At 34.1% G+C, this 14,342-nt stretch overlaps 1 protein-coding gene across 1 annotated transcript in view; it reads left to right on the top strand.

Annotated features, from left to right (window-relative positions):
• KLF12 (Kruppel like factor 12) overlaps positions 1 to 14,342 on the top strand; it is a 554,999-nt gene that overhangs the window by 373,959 nt on the left and 166,698 nt on the right. The window contains exon 3 of the mRNA XM_044670595.1: positions 5,893 to 6,442. Coding sequence (XP_044526530.1) covers positions 5,893 to 6,442 — 550 coding nt within the window. The remainder of the gene's footprint in view (positions 1 to 5,892; positions 6,443 to 14,342) is intronic.

Here is a 14,342-nt window from a genome sequence, read left to right on the forward strand (position 1 = left end):
TTTAAGGTACCATGATCTAGCTCCCCACAAAGATAATCTTGTTTGGTTGTCCTGTGATCATTAATACAAGGTGTGACATTAATTCTAAAGACATTTGTTCCCTGAAGTAGTTTGTCACTATTGTGAAATACATATAGACCAGAGTTTAAATTTGGTAAGGGCTTTTTTTTATAAGTTTTGAGGACCTTAAAATATTATATTTTATAAATCCCTAAAATACAATAATTATCTAGACTGCAATATACAGTTGAATGGAAAACCCATATATGGTCTTTTAGTATATGGATTTCTATATATATAAATATGAAAACATATATGTATGTAATTTGTGTGTATATGTACACATGTGCAGATATATGAATGCAGGCTACATATGTTTCCTTTCAACTGCATTTCATAGTCTCAAGAAACACACACACACACACACACACACACACACACACACACACACACACACAGAGCAAATTGAACTTAAGGAAGACAGAGAGCCAGACTGCCTCTGGAAAACTGTTAAGTTCAGTTCATCACAGGATCATAAGACCACATATGTAAAGCTAAAAAAGATTTTAAGGCAACAACATAGTTGAGGCATTACAGTTCAGTTGCCTTATTTTACAGGTGAGGAAACTGAGGTAGCAAGTGTCTGAATCAGGATTTAATTTAGGAAGTTTGCTTATTCTTGTCTATAGCACTACCTACAAGAATTTATTGAGAACTTATGTGCCAGACCCTAAGGATACAAACACAGGAAAAATTTAATCTTTTTTAGTATCTCCACTTTTCCATACTTGGTGTATGAGTACTAGTCATGTGACACTTGAAGTTTCAGAGTATTTAAAATGAGGACTTCCTAGGTGGTAGTGGAATAGCACATTGCAAGTAAGGAACAGTTCAGGAAAAGCAGTATAAAGACTATCTTCAAAGGGATGTATGAATGGAAAAGATGATGAGTTGATTATGTGTCAGGAATGAGGAATAACCATTGGAATAACCAATTGCTATTCCATTAGTGTTCTCATGCTTTTTAAGAGAAAGAGATGGATGCCCTCATCACTGTTGGATGGATTTTCTGTGACAAGATTAGAAAAAGATATGGGTAATTGTTTTATTAGAGGGGTAGGCATGAATGGGTTGCATTATTGGTAATAGTGCCCAGATAGATGAGATCACAGATTCATTTAAGTATTCATATGTTAAAATAAGGAAATGTGCTCATCATGAATAATAACTATAAGTTCAGGAAGTGGCAAAGTTTAAATTAGAACTCAGGTTTTTGCATTTCTAAACCAAAGCATTTTAGAAGGCAATTATTTGGAAATTTAATTCCCAACTCTAATTTTGTACTGTATGAGAGCCTCTGATCACCTCCAGGATGTTGTCAAAGTCTACAGAAATTATCAAAACAAAAGAAATTTCAGTTCATTTTAGCTATAAATTCCTCCTGTACAGAACTTTTAGAAACAAATTACAAAGCATACAACAAAAGTGTCACAATTCTCCAAAGGTTAAGAATTCAATTTAACTTCAATTATCAAACATTTATTAAGCTCCTCCTTTTCCGAGTCATTTTGGTAGATCATCTGTATTGAAGACAAAACAAAAGAGAACCTGACTTCAGAAAGTTTTATGTATTGTCTATGTGAATTACCAGTTCAAAAATGACACCTGACACCAGACAGTGTGATTTTTCTTTTTTCTTTTTCTTTTTTTTTTGGTGGAGAAGGGGGCAGCAAAATGCCATCTGTTCGTAGAGATGTGATAAATGAGTGTTCATGTTAATAGATGGATTAAAACATTTCATTTTCAGCATAGAGTAAAGGTATATATAAAGTAATAAATAAAAACAGTATTACAAACAAATGATAATTCTTCAATAAACACTAATACTAGATTCTTTAATGACTTTAAAAATAATTCCTTTTATAAGAAAAGGGCTATATCTCTTTTCCTAAAATATAGGAACATTAAGTTAAAAATAAATCACTAGGAAAATGAAGAATTAATATATGTCAAAATGAGATGCAGTATCAACTTTTTGGTTAGAATAGTTTAAATATTTTTCAAGTAGCTCTTTCAATTTGATTTAAACTTGCTTTCAAAACTTCAGAGCTATGAAAAAAGTATTCCTAGTAGAAGTACATCTATACTTTTAATTATATTTAGGTTTCCTTGGGATTATATACTATCAGGCTTTGTTTTGTCCCTCCTCTTCCACTTTGGGGCCCCACTCCCATAGCAAGAGGTAGCTTTCTAACATATATAGAATTTCTTTGTAGGGTTATCTCATAAAATCTTCAAGCTTTATTGACTCTTTTCAGATTATTTTACTATGTAATTTATTGCAAAGTGAGCCTAATTGTACTTATTCCAATTGGCTCCAATCCAATTCTTACCATTGTCATTGCTACTAAAATAGTTCTATATTCAGTTTATTATTTGGAGGTAATAATAAATAATTGGTTTTTCTTAAAAAATATATGATCATTTCAGCATTGAAGTTTACAAATTTCTTTTCTTACAACTACCTAGTAAAGTTGGTGGTACAATATTATTGATATCATTTTATAGTTGAGGTAAATGGAGCTCAGAATAGTTAAGGTACTTGACCAAGATCAGGTAGTTATTAAGTGTCAAAATACTAAAATGAAACTCAAGTCTTTTGACTCCAAAGCTAATGTTCCTTCTAACACACCACTCTACTGTTTAAACACTTGAAGTATGGGCAGTGCAGACATCGTAAAAAAGTAAGTGGTATTGCACGTGTACTCTGAGATTACTTCTAGTTCTAAATCTATGAGACTGTGAAAATATGTTGGATTATGAGACCAAATTATTTCTTGTAAGAGAGCTACTTACTATTCACTCTTTTCCCAGTTGTTGGATAAGTGAGTTTTGGAGAATATGACTTATTTAGAGAATGAACTTTATAAACAAACAGTTCTGTGGTTTTTTAATCCATTCCACTTTCTTCATTTCTTTAAAAAATTTTAGCTCCCTTTTTAGAGACTCAGTTCTTTTGATGATGCTCCAGACTTTTCTCTCATTTTGTCTCTAATATGTATGATTCATATGGCTTCAATGAGCTCTTCTAACCACTTCCTATTCTATAGTGTAAACTTTCCTTTCTCTGTGTTATTTTTCTCTACCTTGATTTCTTTCTTTTGCATTCTTTCTGTTATAGCTTCATAAATAGAATAAGTATTAAGACACTACAAAGTATTATTTGTGGTATGTTTTCTACTCTAAAGAAGCAAAAGGAGGAATTAATAAAAAATAATTGTAGGGTTTTTTTTTACTTTTTATTTGAATGACTAAGGATCTGCTATAAATGTTCTTAAGACACTTTTTATATCATGATGTAAGATGTATAAACGTATGTTCTCTGCTCAAAATTAAGAGTTTAGTAGATTTTACTGGCCATATTGTCACAATGTAAGAGATTTGTATGAGCTGCCAAGATATAATACTATATCCACTGTGCTAACAAGAAGGATAATATAATAAGACCTTTGTCCATGTTTTCTGTAGAAATGTTATTCTTGAACATTCTGGCCACATTTCAACCCCGTGTGAAAAAAGAACCAGCATGTGCCTTTTTTATGTTTGTGTTTAGAGATCCATGTATAATCTGCCCATGATTCCAAATTCTACTTTTTTTTCTTAGTCCAAAGGTTATATTCATCCTTCCTCGTGTATATAATTGTTTTCTATCTTTGGTCCAGAGTCTATAGAAAAGCATAATTCTCTATGATTTCAAGAAGGCTCGTGAAAGGGACATACCCACTTTCTTGTTGTAAAATTGTATAAGAGGAAATGTCCATCAGCAAGGTTCTTCATGCTATTTCCAAAAGTTTGAGTCTTATTCAGTAGGGGCAGGAATGATTTCTTAAGGTATATAAATCCATATGTATATATATATATAATTTGATAGGCAGACACAGAGTTTGTCTAAATACACACAAACTTGATAATTGCCACCTCTTCTCAACCTTGCATGGTTGTGGTCTTTGTACAGCAATTTCCAGTTCCCTGACCCTTCTGTGTGACATTCTGTTGATGTAATGAAGAAGCAAACCTTGCTCATTTGTTTGCAAAACAGTGTGAAAATATGGCTTCAAGGTGATAGGGTGGTAAACATGAGGCAGCAAAGAAAAAATCTGGTGGAAACTCCCATTTTGTGTTTATTTCAAGTCATGTCAATCTCTGAGGAAATATTGAAAAAGAGAATCAGAGATATAAAAGTCAAAACAAAGTATCTTCAATTGAGTGATATAATTTAGNTGTGTGTGTGTGTGTGTGTGTGTGTGTGTGTGTGTGTGTGTGTGTGTAGTATATATATATATATGTATATATATGTGTATGTATGTATGTATGTATATGTATACATGATATGACTTTGTCTAATTCTTTACAATGGATTCTTTGGCCCAACTATGTGGCAGTGTTCTGTAAATAGTCAATTTATAAATCATTTACTTAGCCCTGGGCAATTCAATCTGGCTAAATTTTAAATTAGATTTAAATTGAATTTATGTGTGCTGGATGTCATTGGACTTTAGGAGATATATTAAGAGACTAACATTTAATCAATATATTTATTAACTGCTATTACACATAGGGAACTGTGCTAGGCATTGGGGATACGAAGTCAAAAACAAAAAGTCTTTGCCATCATAGAGCTTACATTCTATGGAGGTAGAGCAAACATATACAACATAAACATATACTGGTATTTGCTTCAGTTTTACAAAGAAAATGAATTCATTTATTCTTGAAAAGCTATAGCAATTTAAAAAACTGAGAAATGAAGATAGTTTTCTTTTCTTTTATGGCTAAACTAATAGGAACATAGTCATGGGTTACCAAACACTTTAAGAATAACTCACCTCCTCTTCCTTTGAGAATTGGAACAACAGTCTTATTTCTCACATTTCAATAATAATTTCTTACACCCTCTTATCTCTTCAAGTCCAGAATCCCTGGTTCAATTTGTATAGTTTCTCTCTTCACTCATGCAAATCACAGCTCTTTGACTTAACTCCATGGTCTTTGGGAGTTGCTGTGGACAAAACATTCTTGCAACCAATCTGGTAAAGATCTCCTGTGAATGTAAACAGTTTGGTCCTCAAGTAAAATACTTAACAGCCTCTCATTGGGTTTGGATTAGAAGCCTTTTCAGTTTGATAAAAGCTGCCAGAACACTGGTATAATGCAAGAGAACCCAAGGTCACATTTATACCACATTTACCCATCATAGCAGGATTCAATTGGAGGCTCTTATACTTTTTTCTCTAGTAAATAATCATATTTTCACTGTTGTACTAATTTCTAAAAATTGGTAATAATATTTTGTGACGATCTTTATTTCTGAGTTTAGCCCTTTCATGCTTCTTTGTGAGTAAGCGTAATCTATTATTAAGTTAGACACTTTTCAGGATATTTAGTAACTTACATTTCCTTGGAATTCAGTAGTACTCATTGGGCTTGAAAGAGTTATTGCACTTCCCTAATTGCCTTATTTATTTCCAGGTAGTAACTTATATCCTGGCAGTATCTTGCAGAATGTAAAATAGAAACATCTTAGTGAGTTCTTTCTGCTATATCTTCAGTTTCTAATTTTTGGTCCATCTGCTGATATGTGAGTTGAGAGGACCAAGAATCTTGTTTATAATCAGGTAAGTATTTATATATGAACTTTAACTGAAATATATCATCCTCTTGTTATTTTTGAGGAGATTATACAATATGCCGAGCTTTGCTTACAGGCTTTATAACATAGATTTCCCATAGAAATATGAAGTAAGGTAAATATTTATAGATTCTGATCACATACCTAAGAAAATTTACAGACAAAAAAAAAGAGAAATTAATATTCCATTTTTTCTCCCACAGTCTCCAAACGTCCACAACTACCCGGATATGGAAGCCGTTCCCCTTTTGTTAAATAACATGAAAACGGAGCCCCCGGAGGACTCATTATCCACAGATCACTTCCAAACACAAACTGAGCCAGTGGACTTGTCAATAAACAAAGCCAGGACGTCCCCTACAGCAGTTTCATCCTCCCCAGTTTCCATGACAGCCTCTGCCTCCTCTCCTTCCTCTACTTCAACTTCTTCATCATCGTCCTCTAGTCGTCCAGCCTCATCCCCAACCGTTATCACGTCAGTATCTTCAGCATCATCTGCGCCAACAGTATTAACTCCAGGGCCTCTTGTGGCCTCTGCATCAGGTGTGGGTGGTCAGCAGTTTTTGCACATTATCCATCCAGTACCACCTTCAAGCCCCATGAATTTACAGTCTAACAAACTGAGTCATGTTCACCGCATCCCAGTGGTGGTGCAGTCGGTGCCTGTTGTCTATACAGCTGTGCGGTCACCTGGAAACATGAATAACACTATAGTAGTGCCGTTGCTGGAGGATGGGAGAAGCCATGTCAAAGGTAAGAGAAAGAAATCAGGTCAAGTTTAATTTTAGATCTAAGGGTAGTTTTCAAATTAACTGCAGAAAAGTCAACCCAAGACCTTTAACCCTTTGCTTCCACACAAGGTTCTATTCCAAAATCATTTAAATAATAAAAGACTGGATCTAGATCAGTAAATGTTCTACTTGGATTTATCTTGGTGTAAGGTGAGATGTTGATCTAAACCTAATCTCTCCCATACTGTTTTCCAATTTTCCTAGCAGTTTTTGTCAAATAGTGGGTTTTTGTCCCAAAAGCTCAAATGTTCTACTTGGGACCATGATGGATAGTAAAACACAAACACACATACACACACACATACACGCATTCCAAATTTAGCTGAAAATAATGAATTGCCACTTTTTTACTGTAGAATTTAGACATTTAAGTTTTAGGACATAAGACATTGATTAATATGTGATGTGATGCTTACCTTTGTAAGCAAGGGATGGATAATTTATGGTTGGTTTGGTTACGGATATAAGTACTTTTTTATTGAAATTAGTCATCATGAAAATTTTCACTTATAAATCAGTGTTTCTTCTGGTTGTTCAGCCTTAATTTTTTTTTAAAGGTAGGTAAACTGCCACCAGCCAGTAATGCGTGGGCTTTGGAAGTTATACCAGTTGCTAAACTTTGAGTCACTTGCAGGTTGCTAACATGTCAGTGAAATAACACATTCAACAGTTGAACATTTGGCTATAAAAATATTCTTTTCTGTACTTGAGGTGATGCCTCAGCTGGGTGGGAGCATTTTAAGAAGCAGGCTTAGAATCCTTTAGGAATAAGGGGTAAGGAAGACAGTTGACTACATAGTAATACCCTGATGAGCCCTAGTTGCTTAATTAAGACTTTGGTAATTATTCAGCAGTTCTTGAAGTTTTCCTTTGACTCTTTATCCTTTCTTAGTCCCACAGTAATTTTCCATTTTTATTTATTTTTTCTGCTAGGTAGCTATACAATAATGACCTAATGATTTTCCTCCTCTTTCTTTTTGTACTGGAATCTGTGTGTGAAATCATACAAGTCATCTTTCAGAAAAAAATCGAACAAAACCATTTTCATTGTCTTATCCTTGCCCAAACATATCTAAGCATATGGAGATATAAAATCCTTTAGTATACTTTGAATGGCAGTCAGGTTGCTCATTGGGTAAAGCACCAGGGTTGTAGTCAGGAAGACCTGAGTTCAAATCCAGACTCATCTACTTCCTAGCTATGCAACTATGAATAAGTCACTTAATTCTGTTTGCCTCAGTTTCCTCATCTATCAAATGAGCTGTGGAAGGAAAATAACAAAGAACTCTAGTATCTTTGCCAAGAAAAACACAAAGAGGATCATAGATTTGGACACAAAAGTAAATTACTTAATAACAAATATTGAACTGCCAGGATATTGGCAATTCCTTCCTAGTATGTGAAACCAACTAAGCAATCGTTCAACAAGCACTTATTTGTCTTCTAAGTGGCAGGTGCTATGCTAGGCACTGAGAATGCAAAGTAAAAAAAATTACTTTCTTCAAGGAGCTTCCATTCTATCAGGGGAAATAATCTATAAACATATAAGAAACTGTCCCAATTTCACCATTAGGATTTCACTAGAAAAATCTCCAGATTGATAAAACCATGAGGGCTTTAACTTACAAAAGCCACTTTCATTGCTAGTTTTATGAACTAACCTCTTGTGCTACTATTGCCATTGGCCAATAACCACCACTCAGAAGTATAGAGGTAAAGAGGACAAAAAGGGATTAAGTTATCTCTTTATTTCATTTCACTACAGTAAAGCTAATTTGATATAGCTTATACCTCTGATTACAGTGTAGAAATCAGTTTTAATATTGAAAATACTCATACATTTCTAGTGATGACAAAGATATCCATTCTTTTAGAAACTAATTCACAGATTTATTTCTATTTTTTAGAAAAATTTCTTTGTCTAAACACTGAAATCAACATAATAACTATCATCTTTTGATTCCTCTCTAGTTGATTCCTTTGTTTACTCCCCCCCCCCCAAAAAAAAAAGGAATTTATTTCATCTCCTCAGGCCTCTCACGGTTAGGGACCTTACATTTTAATTTGTTGAGAAAATTGAGTCCATTAATTGTAAACTCCATCTTATTCCCTCACCCATACCTCTTGATGTCATCTTCTTTTTTCCTCAATTTCTTGAAAAAGAGAAGACTTTTCTTGCCAAGACCAACACCTCTACCTGTATCTTTAAAAAAATTTAAAAAAACTTATCTTCCAACTTAGGATCAATACTAAATATTGGTAGCAAGGCAGAAGAGAAATGTCTGAAGTCAGATTTGAATCTAGGACCTCTCATCTAGACTTTTAATCCACTGAGCCATGTAACTGTCTTGGCTTCCTATTATTTCTAGGATAAAATATAAATTTCTCTGTTTAGCTTTAGAAGACTTGTACAACCTAGCCTCAACCTTTCTTTGCAAACTCATTTTACATTAGTCCTCTTCCTGCATATTGCAATTTAAGCAAATTGGCCATTTTTTTTTTGGTTTCTTACACAAGATATTCAGTTGCTTATGCCTTCATTTTCATACTGGCCATCCCCGCAAACTGGAAAGAATCCAGCTTGTACTGGAAGATTCTCTTTTTTTCAAGACGCAACTCTAGCACCATCTTCTTTTACATTAACCCTTTCTTAAATCACCTCCCTAAGTTCTAGTGCCATCATTTCCAATCTAACTCATAAACATTATTGCGTTTATTCTCTTTATTCTGTTTGTAACTAATTATATATGACTTATCTAATTTATTAGACTCCAAGGTCATTGGTAAGCTCAATTGGAGATTGTTTCATTGTATTAGTGTCATGCACAGTACTTGGCATAGAATAGATTAGTCAATTTTTATTTATTGATTGCTTTTACAACATTTTATAAATAACTTAACCATGTAAATACAATAAACTGCCATTTTATATACTGTTATTTAATAGAAATGCCACTTTTGTGATATGCAGCTGACTAGTAAAGAAGATTCTTGTGATGATGGTGATCTTCTATGTAATTTTATTAAGTTCTCAAATAAAATAATATACTATTAAAGGGAAAAGGAAGAGTACTGGCTCCACTAATCTGCCATCATTTAATTGGGAAAAATTTTTCTACATAATGTTCAAAACTAATTGCCAAATGTCATTTTTATAGTCCTTGTCTCAAACAGTTCTGTAAATTTTCAATATATATGAACATGTATGAGTAACCTAGACATGCTACTTTTTTCTTTTTTTCTCTTTAATAGCATTTGCCTTTTAGTCAAGAAGCTATTGAATAGAATCAAACACCTCTTTAGGATTTAAAGCTTTCCATCCCCTAAACTGAAAAGAATTGGGAAATAAGGAAGAAACATGAATAAAAGGGGGGAGGGAATCTAACTAAAAAAGCCAAAACATCTCCCAATGGGAAATCTGGGTCAGATTTCTAAGGAATAGAGCATTACTTTAACAAGTTTAGTAGCAAGATTCAGGTCAGAAAAGCTAAAGGTGTATGGAGAGATTGGAATGCGAAAGAATTGGGATTTACAGATGATTACAGCTATGATCACTGGTGGTGGAGAGCAGCCAAATGTGCAGGAAATGATTTATTTTAGATGATCTACTGGTACTGAAGGGAATGAGAGATATTTGTATGGGAATAGTATAGAGAATGACCCAAGGGAGAAGGAGAAGGAGAAGGAGTGTATAGGGGTAACAGAATTTAAGGAGAGCCAGTGGAACATGAATACTGAAGTTGAGTTGTAGGAGAAGACATTCTGGGAGACTAATTAGTGTATGCACCTATAGAATTTGGCTTGAGATCTTCATCCCTTTTGTCATTCTTGTGGTGGTGATGAGGGAGTTGGATATTTCATGAGTTTCTTTCTTGAATGGATTCATGACTTGGTTGTTCTAATACCTCTATATTTTACATATAGATATAGAAAAGCTATAATTTCAAGTTCAGTCTATCAGTTAGCATTAATTAACTACTATGTATTATACACAATGCTTTTAAAGTTCTTTTTATATGAAACAGTATACTCGATATCTGGCAGCACTGATTTGCTAATTTGACAGCATGTTGAAATCAACAGGAAAAATCAGAAAATAGTATATTTTGACATGCCTAGGTGAGAGCTGTTTGGCTTCCAAAGAATGTATGGTTGTGGATATTCATCATTCTAACATTAAAGTTAACATTACGTAGATATCTTCACATACTAAAATTTGGTACTATAGCCTCATATGCAGAAATATTTAACTGAAATCACTATAGATTCATTAACTATCATTTTAGAAATTAGGTACAGTATAACTTGTGAGAGTAAATTTTGTCATACTATCCCAGTCTCTAAGATGGTAAGAATAGTAAATCTGAATATTGACTAGATGTGCAATTGGTTCTACATAATATATTATTTATTTTTAAAGTTTTCCAATTCCCCAAAGGCAATTCCATCCTGCTATTCTCCTTTCTTCAATGCTGGACTAACTAAATTGTGTCAGTCTATATTGTCTATCCCAGTTGCACATACTGATTGAATAGTTCATGGAGGCTGTCCACCCAGTTGCAAATTTTAATCTGAATAATAGAAATTTTGTTTCCACTTTGCCTTTCCTGTGTGAATGAATAGTCGGGTCAACTCCTTTGAATGATTCAAGACATTGGATGGACCTTCTGTGACAAACTTATGGAGAGCATGGACAAATATCACACAGAATGAATAGACATGATGATTATAATCTATATTATTGGATGGGATTTCCAGGGCCATTTGAGTATTCTGAATTGGACTATGTAACTCTTTCAGGTCTAAATTTATATTCAGATTTTTATAGTGAGCATTGGTGTGTAAAACTCCTCTCTCTCCATCTTGTAGTTCATTTCTTCTTATAGCACTGTTGGACCTTATAAACCTCCTTATGTGTAGATCTTGTCATGTGATAATGATGCTCAAAAAATTCAGCAGTTATTTATTGCCTACTATATATTGAGCTCCATCATAGCATTCAAGGACCTCTTTGTTCTTTGTCTCACTTTTTTCAACCATGACTCATATAAAATCCCCTTCCTATCCCCATCTGGCATTATATAATTATTACTATCATATCGAGCCAAATTAAACTACTCTTTGTTTTTTAAAAACATTTTTTTTCATTTTCCTACATTTTTTTGCTTTTTTCTCACTAATGTTTTTTATTCCTAAAGTATTCTCCTTTCTTCTGCACCTTTTAAATTTCTAACGAGCATGCAAAGCTTGGCTTCTATGCTACCTACTCCATGTTGCTTTCTATGATCTGTCAAGTAAATATTGACTTTTTCTCCCTCAAAACTTTCATAACATTTTCTTTGCACCTCCATGTCATGAACATATATTATTTCTCATCAAATATCTCCTTTCCAAACTCCATAAGAGCAAAGGCTATTTCTTACTTAAACATTGTGTCTCTTTCTTCAACCTGTACCACTCTCTGCACAGAGTAGGTAACTTAATATTTGCTGAATTTAATTTAACTTAATTTAATTAGCTAAGTGGCCATTATGGTGTTATCAAATTCTAAGAAAAGAATAGAATTTGTATTATGGCTGGAGATTAAGATCAAGAAACATTTTTTCTTAGTAATATACAACTATTATATCTGAGTATATTTGTAAAAGTCATTTTTCTATTAATTATTTTCTAATCCCCAATGTTTTTAACAATATACAAAATTCAGAATTTTATGAAGTTTTCATCATTTGATCACTTGATTGGCTGTTGTAAAAATAAGCTGATTGCTGGAAAGGAGAAAAAGAATGAATATGTTTGTTCAGTTGTCTCAGTTGTGTCTGGCTCTTTATGACCTCATTTGTGGTTTTCCTGGCAGAAATCCTAGAATAGTTTGCCATTTCCTTTTCCAACTCATTTTACAGATGAGGAAACTGAGGCAAACAGAGTTAAATGACTCAACTAGGTTCACACAGCTAAGTAGTGTTTGAGGCAAGATTTTAACTCAGTCTTCCTGACTCCTGGCCCAGCATATTGTGGCACCTACCTACTCCCAGAATATATAATCTTAGTAACTCTCTAGATTTCATTATTCATCTTGCACTAGATGGTGTAGCACTTGGACGAAGGTAAATCAGTTGATTATCAAAACCCTTTCCCTTTGCCTCATCATAATCCATTCCTATAATAGGCAAATAAAGATAATATTGAAGTTTGATAACTATCAGGAATGTAGCTTTCAAGTTAAGTAGTAATAGCGATACTTAGGTCAAATGCTGTTTTATTTGCCTAATTTGACTTAGTATTTCCTGAGAATAAATTCAGCATCAGTTCTGGTGACCTGGTTGTATGACACTAGAATGAGGTACTTCTTGGAAGGCTAGATAGTCTTCATCCTAACAGTTAGAAGAATTTCTAAGTTAGGGTAATGCCTGTATTACTCTATAACTCAGTGATGGTATAAGGTAAAACTGAAAGAGAGAAGCTGTAAAGAAGGGGAACTAAATAAAGCTACATGTGTTAACTCTGTTTACCTGATGCCAAGCCCTTCCTTTTGTATTAATTTGGATCTGCATGCAGAATAAACTCTTTGAAAACACATTTTTGAGATCTTGTGCTTTAACAGGGGGACAGAAATATTGGTGAATCGAATAATAGGAGAGCAAAAGAGGACAACCATTTAGAAAAGATGCACTTTGAAGACATCCAAAAGTTGCCAAAGTTTCATGATATCTATGTCAGATGCTTATAAGTAAAGTCTTATGAGGCGAAGACTAAGAAACTTGGGAAATACTCAGCCAACTATCTCTTAGAAGTCCCTATTCCAGCAAATAGTTTGTGTTTTTTCTCTTTTTCTAACAAAATATGCCTTTGAGACATGACAGCCAAAATAGGGTGTTGGTAGAAGCCTTGTGAGTTGTCAAGTAGAGAGATTTTTCCTGAGTTTCTGGGCTTTATCTTCAGTAAATGAAATCTGTGAGAAAAGACCACTAGAGAATATAGAAATCCTAACAAATTTGGTTTTGAAAGGAATTTTTGGTCTTGTACAAGAATATGGCATATGTGGAAACTTGGGGAATTTAAAATATTAGAATGAAAATAATTAAAATATATTGTGAAGCTTAAGTGTAGGGCATGGCATTAGGAGCTGTTGGGTGTGCCCCAAATACCTGGTACTCACCTCTTTCTGAAACAGTGCTGCCCTCTTATTTGATTTCAGAAATATGCCATATTTTTCATAGCAGCCATTCCTACACTGAATGAGATGTAGCCTTGGGCACGGTTGAAATAAGCACACCCCATTTCCCTCCTGCAGGCTATTGCTTTTTTCAGCAGCCCACAAGAACAAACCACACATGTATTTTTAGCATCTGCATAATTTATGTTTGTGGAGCAAAAAATATGGTCATCATACAAGCCCAGTATACATACAAGCAGTGAGTACTACGGAGCCTGCTCAGGACTCAGGAGCCCTGGCTGCAAGCTCCATGACCAACATGACTTTTTGCTCTCCTGGAACCATCTCATCTTAGATCACTTCTTCCTAACAGGTTCTTTCCACCGTGGCCACTATTGGTGTTAATGTTTTGTAGCTGCTTCAGATTGTCAGCTTGTCCTTGAAGTGTTTCTTCTCTCCATCTTACAGAGCAGTGACCTCATTTAGTTTGCCATCCAGCAACAAGTTTGGAATGCTGGTGTCATCTGTCCACACCACCAGAATAGTACAGTCCAGCTGACCTAGTGTAAGGTCAATTATTCTGCTTGTGGAGTCAGTTAGTAAACCTTGCTTTGGGTATATTTAACTTTCAGATCATTGTTATGAACTACAGATTATATTTTTTCAAGCACTAAACAAGGCAATCTAGTGATGACACAGTTCTCTG

This window comes from Gracilinanus agilis, chromosome 3 (assembly GCF_016433145.1).
Source record: "Gracilinanus agilis isolate LMUSP501 chromosome 3, AgileGrace, whole genome shotgun sequence".
Classification (NCBI taxonomy): Eukaryota; Metazoa; Chordata; class Mammalia; order Didelphimorphia; family Didelphidae; genus Gracilinanus; species Gracilinanus agilis.